Source organism: Neolamprologus brichardi, chromosome 3, assembly GCF_056152115.1.
Source record: "Neolamprologus brichardi isolate AB-2024 chromosome 3, ASM5615211v1, whole genome shotgun sequence".
Classification (NCBI taxonomy): Eukaryota; Metazoa; Chordata; class Actinopteri; order Cichliformes; family Cichlidae; genus Neolamprologus; species Neolamprologus brichardi.
In genome coordinates, this window is record NC_142106.1 from 8,314,871 (window position 1) to 8,335,480 (window position 20,610).

General features: G+C 41.1%; 2 protein-coding genes across 3 annotated transcripts in view; both read right to left on the bottom strand.

The window, feature by feature from the left end:
- LOC118456006 (uncharacterized) overlaps positions 1–19,075 on the bottom strand; it is a 30,925-nt gene extending 11,850 nt beyond the window's left edge. Inside the window, exon 1 of the mRNA XM_087832344.1 lies at positions 18,976–19,075. The gene's annotated coding sequence lies outside the window, so the exon portion shown is untranslated. The remainder of the gene's footprint in view (positions 1–18,975) is intronic.
- Positions 864–19,110, bottom strand: LOC102796551 (uncharacterized). Of its 2 annotated transcripts, none has more exons than XM_087832313.1 (3): positions 18,976–19,110; positions 2,643–2,745; positions 864–2,197 (listed from the first exon to the last, which is right to left on the bottom strand). In XM_087832313.1, the coding sequence occupies exons 2-3, from the start codon at positions 2,658–2,660 to the stop codon at positions 1,121–1,123; spliced, it is 1,095 nt and encodes a 364-aa protein (XP_087688439.1). In that variant the 5' UTR covers positions 2,661–2,745; positions 18,976–19,110; the 3' UTR covers positions 864–1,120. The 2 variants fall into 2 exon arrangements, with proteins under 2 accessions (XP_087688439.1, XP_087688443.1); XM_087832317.1 differs by having other exon boundaries at positions 2,643–2,780; positions 18,976–19,021.
- Positions 19,111–20,610: the final 1,500 nt, after the last annotated feature.

The following is a 20,610-nucleotide window of genomic DNA, read 5'->3' on the forward strand; positions in this document are numbered from 1 at the left end:
TAACATTCAGGATTATTCACTGCAGGTCCAGAAATCAGAGCCACCTCATCAGATCCAAGTGTGACATCAGCTGACACTCTTTACAGGAGATTCCATCTGAACTCGGTGGAGCCTGATCCCAAGGTTTTTAAGTCTGAGCCTGAAACCAGAAGAGGATCTTTCTCTCTCTTCAGATTCATTGTGATCCAGTGATTTCAGTCCTGCATGATCAGGCTGATGTTTGCACAGAGCAGATAATGAAGTGAAGGTTTTTGCACATTGGTAACAGTGAAACAGTTTATTTACAGCGTGGGATCGTTTGTGTTCGGAGTATGAACTGAGATTCCTGAAGCTCTTGTCACACTGGTCACAGCTGAAGTTCACTTCCATGTGTGTACGTTCATGTTTGTTACGATAACCTGTAAATTGTAAATACTGTAAAACCACTGTCATTTAATGGCATTGCACAGCTAAAACCATTTCACCTCATGTCACACTGTGTATGGTTGTGTGTGTGACAAATAAAATTTGAATTTGAATAGTGAGAAGCTTTTGTCGCAGTGTCTGCACTTGTATGGTGTCTCTCCTGTGTGGATTCCCTTATGCTTGTTCTTTAAGCTCATGTCCAGTGGTGAAGGATGACCCAAACTGGTCACAGTGCTTTTTGGCCCCACTGTGGAAGAGTTCATGGATTTTAATGTACTTGGTGTGTGGAAGCCTCTCCCACATTCTTTGCGGTAGTTCATTTTGACTCCAGTGTGGCTACGTTGATGTGGTTTTAGGTCCCATAATTGATTGGAAGTTTTTCCACAAAGGTCACAGAGAAACTCTTTCCCACCACAGAGGTGGGAAAGAAAACCTTTTCCACTTCTAAACAAAGACATTGTAAGTCAGGGAATTCCTTCAACATTTTTATCCTGAACGTTGCCTGAAATAAAAAGCATCTCTGCCAACGTCCAATTACATTTTACTGTTTACATTTTAACACTCAGCTTACTGAGCGAAAACGACTCTTCATTTTTCCAAACAGTTCATTCAGTATAACTCCATAAGTTTACTGATCAGACTTGTTCCAAACACTCAGGTTAAAATAACAAGATAACAACTAAATACACACCTCAAAGTAACTGCACTAGTAGAGTTACTTTCTGGTGTGGATCTGTTGGTGGCTTTTCAGGTGATGTGGAGATTTAAAAGTCTTCTCACACAGGTCACATTTATAAGGTCTCCCCACAGTGTGGCTAAACATGTGTCGTCGTAACTGTGCACCTGTTGTAAACAGTTTCCCACACTGATCACAGCAGGAAACATCATTTCCAGTGTGAATCCGTAGATGAATATTTCGGTAGTGCTTGTCAATGAAAGTTTTTTCACAAAAGTTGCAGCTGTACGCCTTAATTCCACTGTGGATGAGTCTATGTTTTTTTAAGTTTTGAGACAGGTTAAAAGACTTTCCACACAAGTCACAGCTGTAAGCTTTAACTCCACTGTGGATGACTTGGTGTATTTTTAAGTTTTGAGCCTGGGTAAAACACTTTCCACAGAAGTCACAGCTGTAAGGTTTAAATCCACTGTGGATGAATTGATGTGCTTTTAAGCCTCCAGCCTGGGTAAAAGACTTTCCACACATGTCACAGCTGTAAGGTTTAAATCCACTGTGGGTGACTTGGTGTATTTGTAAGCCTCCAGCCTTCGTAAAAGACTTTCCACAGAATTCACATCTGTAAGGTTTAACTCCACTGTGGATCAGTTTGTGTGTTTTTAAACTTCCAGCCTGGGTAAAAGACTTTCCACACAAGTCACAGCTGTAAGGTTTAACTCCACTGTGTACGACTTGGTGTGCTTTTAAGCTTTGAGCCTGGGTAAATGAATTTCCACACAAATCACAGCTGTACGCTTTCACTCCACTGTGGATGAGTTGATGTTTTTTTAAGCTTTGAGCCTGGGTAAAAGAATTTCCACAGAAATCACAGCTGTACGCTTTCACTCCACTGTGGATGACTTGGTGCTTTTTTAAGCTTTCAGCCAGGGCAAAAGACTTTCCACACAACTCACAGCTGTATGCTTTAACTCCACTGTGGATGAGTCCGTGTCTTTTTAGGCTTTCAGCCCGGGTAAAATTCTTCCCACACAAGTCACAGCTGTAGGTTTTCTCTCCCTTTCTTCTGTGAGGTTTGTCGGCCTCCTGAGAGCGCTGACTTCTCGCTCCATGTTGGTCCTGCAGTGACAGAGATACAAACAGGCAGTGAGTGAAATGCAGTCGTGGAACAAACTGAAACTCCCTCCATTGGTGGAATCAAACATCTCAACAAACACATTGTAGGTGTGTTACCATCACCTTCTGGTGATATTATCACATTACAACGATGCGCTACAATCAGAGTTGTAATTAAAATTACATACTGAAGAAATATTGATCAGTGGAGAGAATATTTTACTCATAAAAAAATGTGAGTTTAACTGATGATATTGTTTCAATGTGTGTAGATAAAATATAGTCTTTGTATTTTCTTCTAACTTCTGGGGTTTTCGATTTTGAATATCGATTCTGTACAAACGGATGAGCCAAGGGTGGAAAAGATAAAGGTGCTGTTAAGAGGTTTTTAAAAAATAACCAGCTGTGCACACAGCTTCAAAAAGTGTAACTGTGACATTTTTCTCACCTTTTGTGTTGAAGACATTGTTTCCTCTGTAGTGGCTGAGCTGAGTCCAAATGGCTGAAATTCTTCCTCTGTTGCTCCACCAAACTCTTCAACTGTTACTCAGCTGGGACACAAAAAGTATATATTTGTATTTTATCCCTGATAAAAAAAAAAAAGCAGAGCAAATAAACAACAGCCCCTTCTCCTCCTGTTACTCATCTAGGACACAAAACGTATATATCAGGGCTCTAGACTAACTTTTTGCCATAGGCGCACCGGTGGTAACTTTAAAAGTTAGGCGCACTCAAATTGGGGGGGGGGATTGCAGTCCATACAGACAATATTCATTTCTAAATTTTTAACTAACAATCTTGTGCTTGTGCTTCGACCTGTTTGCTGTTGCATGCTGCTGAAAGGCAGTGGGGAGAGGGGACACTTGGCCAGTGCATTTATCACAGCATATAATGTGTTCTCTGTATACACTGTGCTTTTTCAGCATTCAAAGTTTGATGGCACCACGTCAGAGCACTGGCTATGAATTTCAGACGGATCAGGCCTTAACTTAACAAAAAAGTTATCAATAGTTCTTTTAATCTTTTCTTATTACCCAGAGCTACATCCACTTCTGTCAGGCCTAGGCTGCTCACTAGGGCTGGGTATCATCACTGATTTCTATAATCCATTCGATTCCGGTTTTCAAAGTCCTGATTCGATTCAACTTAGCCTCAGACATTCAGAAATATTATAATTCTGATCATTTATCAGTACTGACACATGTGAGACTTCATCAGAATTGTGAACATCACAGCAGATGCCTTTGTGTGAAAATAACTGAGAACAAAACACAGAAAAACATGAAGAAGATTTTGCTGGCCTGACTTTTTATAGCAGATAACCTTAAAAATATTCTGCAATCTTCTGCATAATTTTAAAAAGTTTAAATTTCTTCAGTATTGAACAGCAGAAAAAAAAAATAGGCTTTCTTGTCCGAGGTCATTTAAGTGAAAAACAGAAAAGGACAGCGGCCGACAGCGCTGTAAACAACGGTAGACTGGTGGGTAATGAATAATGAATAATGCAGAAAACAGAGATTTGAGACGGGAAACTGTTCTTGAAATACAGAGAGAGAGAGAGAGCTGTCCATGAAGTGTGATTTTTATCGTGGTGTTAAAAAACTCAGAGGCAAAACTCATGACGACATTGATCAAATGTCAAGCGCAGTTTGCTGCTTCTTTTGCTTCTGGTTTGGTGAATTTTGGTTGGAGAGAGACAAAACCTGAAGCTCAGAATCTGCGTGGAATCCGTGTACCTCATTTGCTGTGTGGTGGTTGTAGCTCATTTGCTCATTTGCTTTGTGGTGGTTGTTGAAATAGTTCTGTGAGCTTTAACCTGAGAATCTGGTGTTTCTGGTAAAACACAGTTATATTTAACAGTCAATTCAGGATTTAATGAATCGATATCACTTTATTCAAACTACTCATCTCCCTCGTTCACCTGCACTTTCAACTGGACCACGGCCAATCAGAGAGGTTCCGCCCCTGACTATCTCTGATTGGTTTATCCCACAATAGGGGAATAATGTGTGTCTGTTGTTGACCACACGGAGAGTTGCAGAGATTTTTTTATTTTTTTTTACCCAAACAGTTGGTCGCACTGGTGCAACCAAATATTTTTTTTAGTTGCACCACAGAAAAATTTGGTCGCATTTGCGACCAAATTGGTCGCACTCTAGAGCCCTGTATATATATATGTATTTTATCCCTGACAAAAAGAAGCAGAGCAAATAAACATTACCAAACTCCTCAGTGACAACAATACCTGAAGCTTCAAGGTGAAACCTCAGTAGCAACTACAAAAAGAAAGTCATCAGGTGTATTCAAGAACTTGAAAGGGAAGAAGCCACTGACTGCCCTGCACATCACCGCCTATACCCAGGGGATGCTACGCCCTGTATATATGGACTTCCATAGTTCCACAAATGAGTCCCGCTCAGACTCATTGGTAGCAGTATAAACTCAGCCACCTACAACATTTGCAAGCACCTCATTACCATCCTAATGAGGTTTAAAAAAAAATTTCAAAAATCACTATATTAAAGTGGAATTCAAAAATGACTTTACAAATACAGAATTTATTCTACAATTCATTATCTAAGCACAAAATTCTGTTTTTTGAAGTGTGGGGCCATTGTATTCCTCCATATAGGGGGAGAAAAAATCAGATAGGAAATGGCACACATCATGAGGGGGTACCTAGCCGCTAGGTCAACATGCAGAAATTTAGTTGTGCCTGACTAAGATAGAGATTTTCTCTTTTAGATGTTTCTGAAAAAAGAAAGTGTAGAAAACAGTTTTTTTTTTTTTTTTTTTGGGGGGGGGGGGGGGGGGGGTAATTAAAATGACATACATGAGCACAAAACGTATTAATCCTACTAACACATACACACATGCAATGAAGCTCAAATGAGCCGTGGGCCACTTCTAGCTTAATTGGAGGGCCACTTTAGTGTCCAAGTAGTACAAAAAACAAACAAACACGAAAACACCCACAAAATGTACCACCCATTCCTAAAATGTAGTGTTTTGTTTGTTTTATTTCATTCCAAATATTGTGTAACAAGACAAAATTGCAAACATGAGCACAATTTTTCTCACTCTTAACTATCTGAAGCCTTTAAGTTTAATTTGTCATATGCAAGTTAGCACAGGGTAGGGCTGGGCGATATGGCCTAAAATTCATATGGCGACATAATTTGAAGCATGTGCAGTAACAATATATATCACGATATATTCTTTTCTTCTTTATAACGTATTTTCCACACTATAGGGCACACTTAAAATCCTTTAATTTTCTCAAGAATCGAGAGTGTGCCTTATGTATGAATTCTGGTTGTGCTTACTGACCTTGAACCGATTTTGGCTGCAGAAATCTGTTAAAAATGTTTTAGTACAACTTTGGTAAGCCCCACCGCTTGATGGATTGTCAGAGCATTACGGCTGCCGTAGTGCGGAGCTTCGCGGAGTAATCTGGGTCCAAAACTCCGTCCACTTCAGATACCCAAAGTCAAACAAACACTAAGAGTTAAAAACGGTCTAAATTCTTTCATCTTTAATTACATCATCAGCGTTGCTGCTTTATTGGGTGTAAAAATTAAGTTTTACATCCATGCATCCATGAAAACAGAATTCATTAAATTTAACAGAGTTAGAAGTTAACAGGAAGTTAGCTCGCTAGTTTCCACCTAAAGAAAGACATACCATGTTCTGACTGAGAGATTTTTGAAACTAATTCAAACGTACAGCTCTGCTATCACTTCCAACATAAATGAAGACAGAAAACTAAACAGCAGTGGCGTTTGTAGGGTTACTAAAGTTGGACTACCTGGTATATAATGATGTGCTACGTGATTGCTAGCGACACAGCTATGTTAGTATAACATTAGCACAGTGAAGCTGGAGGATGAACGCCAACTTTTTTCTACTCGATAAAAGTTAACGTGACGGATTCTGGTGGTTAGGGACAAATGCAATCGCATAGCAGGATGCTATACACGGGACAAACTTCAGTCAGGAGAACAACTGAGATTATTCATCCAAAATATGAGGTTAGTTATTAATATACTGCAACAACATGGGAATAGAACAGCTGTGAGAGAATTCAACATTAATTAATCAATGTTACGGAAGTGGAGGAAGCGCAGTTTTTGGCTTTCCCCCTATTTCAAAAGTGCTTCATCTCTTTGCTATGACTGTCGCCCGGCATAATTTGGAGATGATAATGGTTGTAGCTGCTGCGATGCTTTCAACCAAAACAGGCGCAGCTTGATGACATCATCAACATGCGCCATCGCGATAGAGCGATATAGTCAAAATCTCTATCGTTGGCCAAATTTATATTGTTCCTATCGTATATCGTTTCTATCGTATATCGTTTCTATCGTATATCGTTTCTATCGCCCACCCCTAGCACAGGGTCAATATTGCAATGAAATGTATTTGGCAAGCAGACGACAGTCACTCAGCAGTACAGTACAGTAATTTCATTGAACTACCAAATAAACAACTCTTTCTGGCCAGACATGTGGCAGCACTTTTGCTACAATTTTGCTTGTATTTAACAAAATAAAACTGCAGGGATAAGCGTACACATTAGTTTTCAACTGTAAGTGAAAACTGTTTTCTTTCCAAAAAAAATCTCTCAATTAACTAAAACACACAATCCCTCAACATGTTTGCACTCTCTTGTTACCTCGGTCAGGTCCGCGGCTCCGAACTGTGGTAAGGAGACCTCGGGCTAATACGTTTGGTTCTGTGTCGGGCTCGTAGCCGGGAACTAGCTTTATTGTCTGGGGCTGTGTTCCAATTAAGAGACCGCACGCTTGAAGTACGCATTTTCAGCCCTATTAATTCACAGCAACGTGACGACGGCTGTCCCAATCTGAGGTGTACACCAAATGCGTACTCAAAATGCACCGTCGATTCCCCAAATATCAATATTGTGGTCCGGCGCACGCTTTGTGGTCCCATATTTCCCGCAAATCATAGCGTGGCGGTGGGTGTGGATAATTTTGCCACAAAATAGAGATTGAGAATGTGACGTCATTCAGGGGTAAAACCGCAAAGGATTCTGGGAACGAGTGGCAAGCGGTACTAGCGCAAGCAGGCTTTCACATGAAAACAGTCACACTGCGATAAAAAGAAACACAAAAAATGGCAAGAAGCTGTTGTATTATTAACTGCAATAGCCGGTCGCATGACAGACACGGGAAGCCGACGGGTAAAGAGATCGGTTGTTATCGGATTACGTCGTGGAAGAGAAATTGTTTAAGCCATTTCCGAAGTAACAAAGAGCTGACGGATGGCCTTGATTGCAGACCAAATATAACGTTTCAGAACACTCTAGCTCACATGTTAGTCTGCTCCAAGCATTTCCACAAAGGTAAGTCTTCTGTTGTAGTTATTACGTAATTTGTAATAACATAATTGTTGATGTAGGTTACAAATAAGTCTTTTATTGATTTAAATTGAATTTGTTGCACTCTGCTGCTTTGTGGGCTAATGTTTGTTGTGTTTTGTAGGAAAACCAGCCTACAAAATGCAGGAATGCGATCCAGACTGGGCACCCTCTATCAACCTGGGTCATACAGAGTTTAAAGCTGCTACCACAGCGAGATTTGATCGGTTAAGAGAGTGCCCAAGTGTTGTATTGAATCAATCAAGTGATGAATAACTGCTTTCCAGTATGTTGTTTTGATATTTTTTTTTGGCATTGTTGATTCGTTTTTCACCAATGCAGCTAATAAAGCACAATGGAATACAATTTTGCCTCTTTCTTGTAAGATTCTATAACAGAATGAAATAATAATGCCAGTTATAAATAAAGACAATAAATTGAATGAATTATGAAACACTTATTTTATTTCTATTAGATCTGAAAATGTTGTGTAATACTACAACCTGAAATGACAAATAGATAAAGAAAAAAAAGTAAACTGGACCTGGGCTTGTTGCAGGGATCTTAAGTTACTAAACATTTTGTGAGTGTATGCACTCACACTTAGGACCATATAATAATAAATATGTGCGTGATGAAAGTTGGGCAGCACACTAATATCCTTACTCCACTCTGTATGGCTGTATGGCTCTGACCATTTTACTCCTTTGATTTTTTCCTCGTCCTTTTTTTTTTCTTTTCGTCAAGTCTGTCTTTGTACGGACCTGCTGTATTGTACATAACTGTCTTTGGGGCAAATAAAATGCAAGTAGGGATTAAAACCACAGAATTAATGATTACTGGTGCTGTAAATACTAGCGCTTGATGAAGTGTTTTGATTTTGTTGCCATGGGTACCCACAAAGCTATGCGCAAAAGTCACGTGGTTTGTCAGTGTCTATACGAGAAGGGTCGAGATGAGATGAGATGAGATGAGATGAGATGAGATGAGATGAGATGAGATGAGATGAGATGAGATGAGATGAGATGAGATGAGATGAGATGAGATGAGATGAGATGAGATGAGATGAGATGAGATGAGATGAGATGAGATGAGATGAGATGAGATGAGATGAGATGGTTGCAGTTGGCCTCAACCGAGATGACAGACCTTGCCAACCGTACATACAATACACAAACATCATACTGGGGAGACAAGTCTACATCAAAGGACACCATGGTTTCATCTGGGTCCAGGGTAAGTTTCTGGACCTTGTTGGTGAAGTCGGTGGAGTTCTTGATGTGATGTGGGGTGTTCCCCACATGACACATTACTAAGTCAGTATTATTAAGTCTGTAATTAGGCGCCATAATTATTATTTCACAGAGCTTTTGTTCAATCGCGGAACGCTCTCTGTTGAGGAGGAAAGCATGAATTTGTTTGTATACGGAGGTATCCATTGTTTAAATGTCCCGGTGTTCAAAAAGGAGGCAGAGTGGTTGAGAAATGCTACATACAATACACAAACATCATATTGGGGAGACAGGTCAGGCTAGGTAGCAAGGGGGAAAAAACATCGAAATGTGTAACACAAAAGGATAATACAGGAATGCACAGATATCAACACACCATAGCACAATAAACACAGACAAGCAACATGGGAGAGTATTGCAGTGTGTACAGCTGATCTGGGACTGCTGCAATCTTTGATTGCGCCTCCAGCTGATCCGGTGTCCACATCGGATGGGAGGTAAGCATGGGAGGAGGAGTTGGATCCCGGGTAGGGAGGGTGATAGTGAGGGTGTATTAGTGTACGTGTTTCGTGCGTGTGCATGTGGAGGGGGGATGAGTGAGTGCTTATTCAATTCAATTCAATTTTATTTATACAGCGCCAAATCCCAACAAAAGGTTGCCTCAAGGCGTTTCATAGATACAGAGAAAAACCCAACAATCATATGACCCCCTATGAGCAAGTACTTTGGTGACAGTGAGAAGGAAAAACTCCCTTTTAACAGGAAGAAACCTCCGGCAGACCCAGGCTCAGGGAGGGGCGGCCATCTGCTGCGGTGAGAGACACCCCAACCGGTCGCATACATATTCATTATCAGTGTATATGTTTGTGTGTGCGTGTCCATAATTCAGCTGAGACACTGTCCTTCACCCTGCCAGGCTAAGTAAACAGTCTTCCAGCCAACCCAGGTGGCCTTGCAAGGAATGGGAAGGAACAGTCTAAACACAGTGGTTATCAGTGAGTTTTTGTTCGGCTCCAGCCTTGAGCCCACAGCTGGCACCAAAGGGATAGCCGCATGATGATGGTGGTTTTTCTTTTATGCGAACAACTCATGAGAATTTCAAAGCTGTTCTTTAACACTCTGATACTGGACTCTCAATCTCCCGTTGGAGAGCCGCAGGCTTCTCCATGATGTTATCAAACTTGCGCTCCGTGGTCTTGTCATTCTTGTGCTGAAAGACCAGATTCTGAGACCTCACGACCGCAGTAAGCTGCTCCAAGGTGTGATCCAACTTTTGCTCAGAGGTGTTTTTCTGAGTGAACTTCTCCTTGATGTAATCCAATGTACGCTCAGAGGTCTTATTCTGAGTATTCACGGCAGCCGTAAGCTTCTCCAAGATCTTAACCATGCTGCACTCAGTGAGCCCATTCTGAGAAGTCGCTCCTCGTCCCATCGTTTCAATCCCAGCGGGCAGCCTTGGGGGAGTTTAAAAGTTCCACTTTCTTAATTCTCCGATAAGCCAGGGCCAAGCCAGCTCTAAATCACCAAGAACCCTGTTATCATGGTTCCGAATAGGTAGATATCTTCAGCGTCCTTGATCGACAGTCCCGCCAGGCACACGATCCTCCATGTCTGCCACCCGTCCATCATGTATCCGGCAGGGAAAGTCCCTCCAGGGCACTCGGGCTCTCCCGAGCCCGGACTTCTCATTGAGAAAAGGGTGTCAATAGCATTCAGAGACCAGTTCAGTCATCAGCCAGGGTTTCAGGTTAACTCATTGTGAAACCTGGCCCCACCATATCATGTGATTTCCTGAGGTCAGATGGCCCAGGATGTGAGTGGGCGTTAAGGCGTCTGGGAAGGGATCTCAAAACGGATTATAGATGGCAGACAGTTGGTGTCGTAAACCACCGCCTCTGTTCAAAGATGGTCGCTCACAGTGGACGTAAATGGCTTCTTTCACTCCTCTTTCAAACCATGTCCTCTCTGTCCAAAATGTGAACGTTGGCATCCTCGAAAGATTGACCTTTGTCCTTTAGATGCAGATGAACTGCTGAGTCTTGTCCCGTGGAGGGGGCTCTTCTATGTTGTGCCATGCGCTTGTGAAGTGGCTGTTTGGTCTCTCCAATGTAGAGGTCTGGGCATTCCTCGCTGCACTGTACAGCATACACCACATTGTTAAGTTTGTGTTTAGGAGTTTTGTCTTTCGGGTGAACCAGTTTCTGTCTAAGTGTGTTGCTGGGTCTGAAGTACACTGGGATGTCGTGCTTGGAGAAAACTCTGAGTTTCTCTGATACACCGGCTACATAGGGGATGACAATGTTGGTGCATCTGTCTTTCTCATCCTCCCTCGCTGGTGTCTGATCTTCTTTTCTGTGCATCTTTGCTAACTTTATAAACACCCAATTAGAATAACCACATGTTTTAAGTGCTTCCTTTACATGTGTGTGTTCCTTCTTTTTCCCTTCAGACTTAGAGGGAACATGTTCTGCCCGGTGGTGTAGGGTCCTAATTACTCCAAGTTTGTGTTCCAGAGGGTGATGGGAGTCAAAGAGGAGGTACTGGTCCATGTGTGGGGGCTTCCGGTAAACTTCAATGTTGAGGTTGCCATTCTCTTCAATGTGCACGGCGCAGTCCAGGAAAGGCAAACAGTTGTCCTTTGTGTCTTCCCTAGTGAACTTGAGGTTTTTATCCATGGCGTTAATGTGCGCAGTGAAGGATTCCACTTCTTGTCTTTTGATTTTGTCCCAGGTGTCGTCTACATATCTGTACCAGTGGCTGGGTACTCTCTCTCTAAAAGAGCCAAGAGCCTTTCTTTCCACTTCCTCCATGTAAAGGTTGGCTACAATAGGTGAGATGGGGAGCCCATGGCACAGCCATGTTTTTGTCTGTAGAGACCCTCGTTGTATTTGAAATATGTAGTGGTGAGGCAGAGGTCTAACAGTGTGCAAATCTCATCAGGTGTGAAGTTGGTCCTGTCTTCCAAGGAGCTGTCTTCTTGTAGTCATTTTCTGACAGTCTCCACTGCCTCCGTGGTGGGTATGCAAGTGAAGAGGGAGACTACATCAAAGGACACCATGGTTTCATCTGGGTCCAGGGTAAGTTTCTGGACCTTGTTGGTGAAGTCGGTGGAGTTCTTGATGTGATGTGGGGTGTTCCCCACATGACACATTACTAAGTCAGTATTATTAAGTCTGTAATTAGGTGCCATAATTATTATTTCACAGAGCTTTTGTTCAATCGCGGAACGCTCTCTGTTGAGGAGGAAAGCATGAATTTGTTTGTATACGGAGGTATCCATTGTTTAAATGTCCCGGTGTTCAAAAAGGAGGCAGAGTGGTTGAGAAATGCTAGGAGCTAACTGGGTGCTAACCGTATCATTCAAATATATTGAATGTCGCAATGTTGGCAAAGAGAGGAAGTGACGTGAGATTTGCGCATGCGGGGTACTAATCGGGATTCCGGTACGGATCGGGTAGCGACACTTGGTACAGCTAAATATCCCAGAATGCATTTCATCCAAAACCCAAACGGTGGAAGAGTGCGGCTAAAAACTTTTTAATATTACTCTTTCTGGGTCACAAAATAGACTTTTAAGTCATTTTCAAGGAAGAATGTAGCTGTGTAAGCTTCAAATATCTGCTCGATTTATCAAGATATCATATATTTCCAAACGTGCTCTGAAGTTTTCTGAGACGTCTTTTACCCACCAGCTCCATTGCATATTGAGAGGTCAATGATGATTAGAGCTGGCGAGAACAGCGGACTCCCGACACATCATTTTCAAACCCAAATAAAAAATTAAATAAGAACATTCACACGGAGTGTGAGGCATGAGTTGTGATCAATTAGTTTTTAAGAATTCTAGAAATGGCTGCCAAATCATACAAAAACTACAAAAACTTGTACAAAAACTCACCAGTTTCCCTTTTCCGTTCCTCTTTCTGTCTGTTCCACCCCGGCCACAGACACCATCTCATTAAGCCACCTTTTAAAACACGGGTCCGAAGAACCGTAAAAGAATACGTTTCCTTGCATCCAGCATACCCATTGTAATTATCTGTTTTTGTGAAGAGGAAAAGGATTTGATTGATGCAAATGATCCAAGTATAGCCAATTTACCATCAAGTGCTGCTTTTTTCCTAACTTGGTTTGATAACCACGTAAAAATCTGGCTCCAGAAAGGTTTCAAGACAGTGCAATGCCAAAATAGACGTGCAAGGGAACCTTCACTGACATTACATCTAAGGGGGATGCAAAATTATAAATCTGGTTAAGTTTAAGTTTAGAAAAATGTAATCTGTGAATGACTTTAAACTGGATTAGTTTATATCTGGCATTTATTGAGCCTTTCTGAATATTGGACAAACAGTTTGACCATTGGTCTTCAGACAGAGAGACACCAAGGTCTTTAGCTCATGTATTCTTAATTTGATCAGAATCAACTGAATCAATCAATAGGATCGGGTAGTGACAGGCTGCAGCCACTGGGGAGCGCCATATTGGGACCTCCACAGTAGTCGGAAACACGTGACCTCCACAGTAGGCAGAAATACGTTCCTGCATGAATAATCGACTGTGGAAACCATGCAAGTGGATCGTAAAGGTTGGCACAGAGTCTTTCATGTATAAATTTGACGTTAATTGAATATATAATTCTAGGAATCATCGAGTTTGCTTACACTGATTATGTTGGCACTTTGTTAGCGCTACAACAACGCTTGCAAAGAAAAGCATCTGGACTTTGTAAAAATATAAATGGACACAATAAAAATGCTTTGCCTTTCAAAGGTATGTTGGCATTAAATATACCTCATAGTTAAAGTTATAAATATGCACTTCTTTTCAGCACTTCTGACAACTTAAAAGTTGCTTTTCATATGGTACAGTTCAGTGGATTCATCAGCAAGAGAAAAAAAGCGTGTTTTCATTAATCTTTTTTTTCTTGTTCACCACATTCTTTGACAGCTCTTGTGATCCATACCATTTTGCTTTCATTGAGGATGGCTTGGATATTTTTGTTAATATGTACAATCTGATTGTTTTTTTCTCTCTCTCTTACAGACAAAATGATATGCTGGTGCACTTTCACTGCCCTGTCTGTAACATGACAATCATACAGCGTGGGGATATGGCAAGACAATTATTGTCATGTCAGCATTCAGGACTGCTTCCCAACTCTCCGAGGAGCCCCGCCTCTCTCCTGCTGAACTCTCCGTGGAGCCCCATCTCCCTCTCGATGCCTTGTCTCCAGCATCTAAACCATTTTCTGAATCTTTGGTAGAACATTCATGTGCTCTGCCGTCTGTGCTAAATGAAACTGCGGCTTGTGGAAAGTCCATGTAAATGAAATGCCCTCACTGTGGTCTTAGTCTTCTTAAAAAAAATCTCAAAAAGGCTCACATGATGAGGAGGCATTCAAACAGATCAACAGATGTTTGGCTGGCCTGTCATCTGCTGTGTTTTTGCGTAGAGGGACTTCTTCCTCTTTGTTTTTCAGTTTGCAGAGGACATGGAGGTCTTTTTAAAAGCATGTGCTGATGAGCAGAGACTACGGGTCAGTGTGATGTTTAACATTTAATGGACAGATGAAGGCACTGGCTGTTTATCTTTACGCATTAACCGTCTGGGCTCTATCCTGGCCATCTGTGGCCACTTCCCTTCTTCTTTTTGACTACACACTGCAGTGGACCAAAAGACTGACACAGGTTTGATCTTAAGGACCTAATAGTTGTGTATGTGTGTTTGTGCAAGACATTACCACACGAATATGTATTTGCAAGATAGCCTGGAATAAATTATGATGCATCAAATATTACACGGGCTGTTTGAATTTTTGTTGATACAGACTATTGAGCTTTGAGTTTCCCAGTCAAACTTAGGCTTGAAGCACATGCTAAAAACACTTTTACTCCTGTACATTTCATAACAAGACACCATAGCCAAAATATTAACTCTCAAAACGAAATCAAAACTGCAGCACATATAGCAACAAACACTGTAAGTAAATGTGTCCCGGAGTTTATGCAGGTGCTGTTGATGTAAGTAAGCCTAACAGCTTCCAGATCACTTATTTTTCTGGAAAGATGGTAAGAAGGGCATTACTGCTCATTTCTCCCAGATCTTGGAATACAATGCCTTTGTCCCATGAAACCACTTCACAGTACAAGGAGTCCACTAAAACATATAAATGAAGAGTGATCCTGGAAGAAATGGGGCGCACACACTAGTGACCTCAATAATTGCAAGACAGCCTTTTTCCCCAATTCTCAGATGGGGGAATCAAAAGGAAGTTTCATGAAAACATTAGGACTTTATCACCGTTTTATGTGAAAAGTTACTGGTAATATATAACCTAACTGACTATAAAGAGTTAAAAAATTTAGATACAATTTTGATTTTGATGAAAAGGACGTCAAGTTGATAAAAGTAGATAAGTGTTTTAATAAATATACATTTTACAGCATTTTTTTTTAACATACACAAAAAGTGGCCATTTTTGGCAACAAGCAAGCTGAGAGTTTTATATTTTTTGCTCTCCTTGAACAAAAATAATAATGCACAATAATCAATGTTGATGTTAGTCAATTAGATGTCCCAGACTCTACTATTAATAATACAGCACTCCCTCGTTTATCGCAGGAGTTACGTTCTAAAAATAACCTGCGGTAGGTGAAATCCATGAAGTAGCCAACTTTATTTTTTACAATTATTATAGATGTTTTAAGGCTGTAAAACCCCTCACTACATGCTTTATACACTTTTCTCAGAAAGGCATGAACATTTTTCACACTTTTCTCTTTAGTTTAAACACTCCTAAAGTTCAAACCTTCGTAGAAACATAAGTCCATTATTATAGAATGAAACCGTGCAAAACCGTTCGTCGGAATGGTTTTTCGGGGAGAAAACTTACAAACATACAGTGCAGCGCTTCAGAGTTACACTGCTAGTGATCGAAGATTTATATAAATTCGACAGGCTAAACGCATTCTGTACTGTACAGCAGCGGTGTCCAACCTTTTTTTTGCACCACAGACCAGTTTAATATCAGAAAATATTTTCACGGATGGGCCTTTAAGGTGTTGCGGATAAATACAACAAAATAAAATGATACAGACAAAGACAAAAACTGTGGTATTTTGTAAATATAATGAACGCAAATTCAGCTGTGTAATTGTGTAACTTTATTAGCAGGGTCCTCCTGAAATGCACCAACAACATTGAGAGTAACATCCTCCTCTCTGCTTCTTGACGCTCTCTAGTCACTATGGTAATGCGTAAATAGTTCTTTCAAAATAAGATACACAACTACAACACGGGAAAAGACCCAGGGAACCCGACTTAACGATTAAAAACCCTGAAGACCATACACTTCACACCCGAGCCTCAACTCTCGCGACCCGGTACCAAAGGAGCCCGGATGTTGTGGACCGCTGCTGTACAGGAGACATGGCACTAGATTGATTGACAATGGTCTACAGCAATCAGAACGCACAACACAATGTGCTGTAAAAAAACAAAAAAACAAAAAACGAAATCAGCGAAACAGCGAGTCCGTGAAAGGCTAAGCACGTTATAGTGAGGGAACACTGTATAATAATTACCAGTAGCGCTGCTGATATATGAAATGGTGAGTTTTGAGGTTGTCTTCAAACAAGTGCATTGTACTAGAAAGGGGTGTTTGAAGGATTAAAAATGTAAAAAGTAATGACTATTTTATATTTGTGAAAAAACTTTATGCAGAAAAAGTAGCAAAGAAACAAAAACATAACACATGGACACTTTTGCCACGAACAAGCTGAAGGGATGGTGATTAGTTTTTTTTAAAATAAACCCAGAGAATTAAAAAAAAACCCACTAAGAATCAAATTTATTTATCAGCAGCATCAATAATAACAAAAACACGTTGCTTTCAATGTCGATTTAACTGAAGTTACGTGTTTCCGGTTAGTGCGGAGGTTACGTGTTTCCGGTTACTGCGGAGGTTGCAATATGGCGCTCCCCAGTGGCTGTAACCAGGTGCTCTTGCAAAATACGGCAGAAGGGAGCAGCCGAAGAATGAACTGTCAAAAGTAAGTACTGAATATCATGTCACTTACTTAAGTGCGAATGTTTAATAATGAATAACATTAAGACATTACTGTTGGCCACATGTCGACAAAGTTATGTGACATTGGCGATGTTTGTACTTTCAGCGTTAACTTTGTTTTTAAAGCTTTGACTTCAAAATATATATATATATATTTTTATTAGAAAAAATAATAAAAAAAGTAATTTTAACATACATACATACATACATACATACACACATACACACACATATATTAGTTGACCTTAATCTTACAGAGAATGTGATGTCTTATTCATAATTAATGTCAGTCACATATCCAAAAGCACAATAAGCTAAAAATCAGTGATGCTGCTCGGTTTGCAGTCCTGAATATCACGGTACAAGCAGGATCCACTGCACTGTTAATGTTAGCTATGTTATATTGCTGCCTCTGTTCGGTGGTGTCGAGCCAAACAGACTTTAACGTGTGTTTGAACGAGCTGACGGTTCACTCGTTAAGCTGAAAGAAAGATGTTTTAATCACAGGAGTCTTCTTGTTTAGCACTCTGTGGTAGTTTTCTCATGTAATAATCACATATTTAACCATATCACATTAGTTATAGTAATGTTGCTTTCTCAGAGCACTCCTGTAACTAGTTCACATGCACATGGAATGTTAACACAGTGAGGCCATTGTAATGGGAGAAGTTAAACAGATAGTGAGACTCCTTTGGCTTATCAGGGATGTAAATCCTGATGGCCACTCAGAAAACAAGGTCATAATTCTCTCTGTGAGTGAGGAAGTATAGCCCCCCGTGAGAGAAGCCAACATGTGTTTGTGGAATGTTCTTTGTCTGTGTGTCTGTATATAAGATGTAAGGGCGGTGGCCACAATTCAGAGATGGTCCTGGTGTTTCACTGGGATGCTCTCTCCACATTGCAATGTGTTTATTAAACCCACTTCAAATTAAGCTCACTGGGTGTGTTGCAGGCAGAGGTGGGTAGTAACGAGTTACATTTACTCCGTTACATTTACTTGAGTAAGTTTTTGAAAAAATGTACTTTTAAAGTACCTTTTTTGCACGATACTTTTTACTTTTACTTGAGTACATTTGTGAAGAAGAAACAGTACTTTTACTCCGCTACATTTGCAAAATTCGACTCGTTACTTTGTTAAAAAATAATTAGTTTAACACATTAGATAACATGCCGCCAGTGGAGTTTCCAGTAACGTTTTTACCAATCAGATGTGGCCATGCAGTCACATGACCAGTTAAACAAATAAACAGTCACAGGTCAACTCGCGACATTTTAAACATTTTGTTGTTCAACAGCATCAAGAGTGATAGAGTGTGTTTGAGATAACCTCACAGGTGACACATTTGGCATTTGTTTGCTGGTTTGTCAGTAGCAGCTCTTTAAACGCAAGTCTGCCTGTTCGACCAGTTAATCTGGAACACGGGTGTTCGATCGTTTAGATCAACTGGCGTTGCCAGTTTAACCTGTTTAACCTGTGACACTTGTCAGGTTATCTCAAACACACTCCGTCAGTCATGATGCTGTTGAACAACAAAATGTTTAAAAATGTGGCGAGTTTACCTGGTGATTGTCTCATGCGCGACGCGATCGCGAAAACAGCAAACAATTAACACCACGCCGATGTTGTTCACAGGACAGCAAGAGTAAACGATCGGGAGACTCTAGTCGTCGTTATCGTTCCCCTCGCACGTTTTATTTCTCCGAATTCAGCGTTTTTGCTTCACAACTACAGCGAGCAGTTTACTTTGTGCACTAACCGGGCCGATTTTTTTGGCCCAGTCCAGCCCTGGATGCATCTGGACATCGTCCTATTAAGTCCTATTCTAAACGCCGATTGCTCTCCACCAGGCGTGTACCTGTGGCTTTCTGTCCTGGGGGTGGGGGTTGGTTGTTCTCCTGCCCTGCACCCAATCCTTTTGTTCATATTCAAAGACTATTTTTCTGTATTCTTACCCCCTAAAAGCCGCCGTATTATAATGTTGCAAGCAATTACAAACTCTACAGTCTGCCTAACTCCAGTGTATACCAAGCAATCTATTATTCCCAACAGAGCTAAACTCAACATAAACTGAATCCACATTAAAGTTAGCTCGGTGCTTACCTTTAGACGAGCCCACAAACCGAGAAAAACTTCGTGATGAAGCTGGAAGTTTTTCCAAACACAGGAAACAGATCAGGGAGCAGAGACCCACGTGGTTCACGCTGATCTGAGCTACGATCCAGGAGACAAGGGTGGGCAGATCGATGCAGATATTAATCCCAACGTTGGTAGTGGTATATGTTCCTGTAAGTTTACTACTTTACTCCCGTTTCCTGAAAAAGCAACTCTCTCTGCTCGACTCCTCCGCCTCCTTTCTTCTTCTTCTGTGTGTTTAACGGCGGTTGGCAACCAACGTAAAGGAGCATTACCGCCTCCTACTGTTCCGGAGTATGGGTCAGACAGTGAGCTTACAATCTGAATCCAAAAATCAATACAAAAAAAGACCCTACACTCTTTCATAAACACCTATATCCTTCAGAAACCCCACCAGTTCCCTCACCTGTGCCCTACTACCGTCCAACACACTCTTCAGATTAAATTCCCCAATTCCCCGCTCCTTCAATCTATTCTGCAGAACTTTCCTCTCCACATCATAACCCTTGCACCGCACTATTACATGCTCTACGGTCTCCTCCTCCTCCTGGCACACTCCACAAAGCCCCGTCTCATGTACTCCTATCATCTGTAGTGTTTTATTTAATGCACAATGTCCCAGTCTAAGCCTAATGACCACCTCTTCTCTCTTATTACCCCTAAACAACCTATACACATACAATTGCCTCCCCTTACTCCCTGAATCCCACCCCTTCTGCCACTCCTTAACAACCTGCTTCCAAACAATACCCTTTGATTCAGATCCGCTGCTTTTAATTTCCATCTCAGGGCTATTTTTAGTCAACGCTCCTTTTGCCAACTTATCCACCTTTTAATTTCCACTGATTCCTACATGAGCTGGCACACAAAGAAAGTAAATATTGCCACCACAACACCTTATTCTGCTTATTATTATTATTATTATTCTGCTTATTACTTATTAGTCTACAGAATAGTATACAGCATACCCTGCCTTGTCTTCAAACAGAATGATTGTAGACCTGAAAGAACAGCTGCCGAGTCAGAACATACTACCACCTGCCTGATTTTTGAACACTCATTTCAGTGCTACCAAAATTGCTACCATTTCAACCGTCTACACTGTCAGTCCATCCGAAATGCGTCTGTTTATTCCAATATTTTTTGACGGAACTGCTATTCCAAACCCTGTACTTCCAGTATCTGGACTTTTAGCACCATCCGTGAACACATGAATACACTCAGGGTATTCATTCAAGCTGTGAAAATGAAATGCTGAAACAAGATCTACTCTTCCTTTCAATTTTCTCTTCAGATCCAGCAAGTACCAGTCCACAGGAGGGGTCTTCAATAACCATGGAGGAACCACAGGGAACACTACTGCAGGACATATTTTAAGTTCATACACATGACACTCCTTAGCCCACTGTTTCCCCACCTTTTCAAAATGATCATTCTGAGTTCTTCCATGCTCCCAGCATTCCAAAAGTAGCTCCTTTGTGGGATGTGCGTCACCATGACCACCAAGATGAACCCAGTAATTCACCGATACTTGCTTCCTCCTAAGATCTAGGGGCATTTCTGCCATCTTCACCTGTAGGGCACTGACTGGAGAAGTTTTAA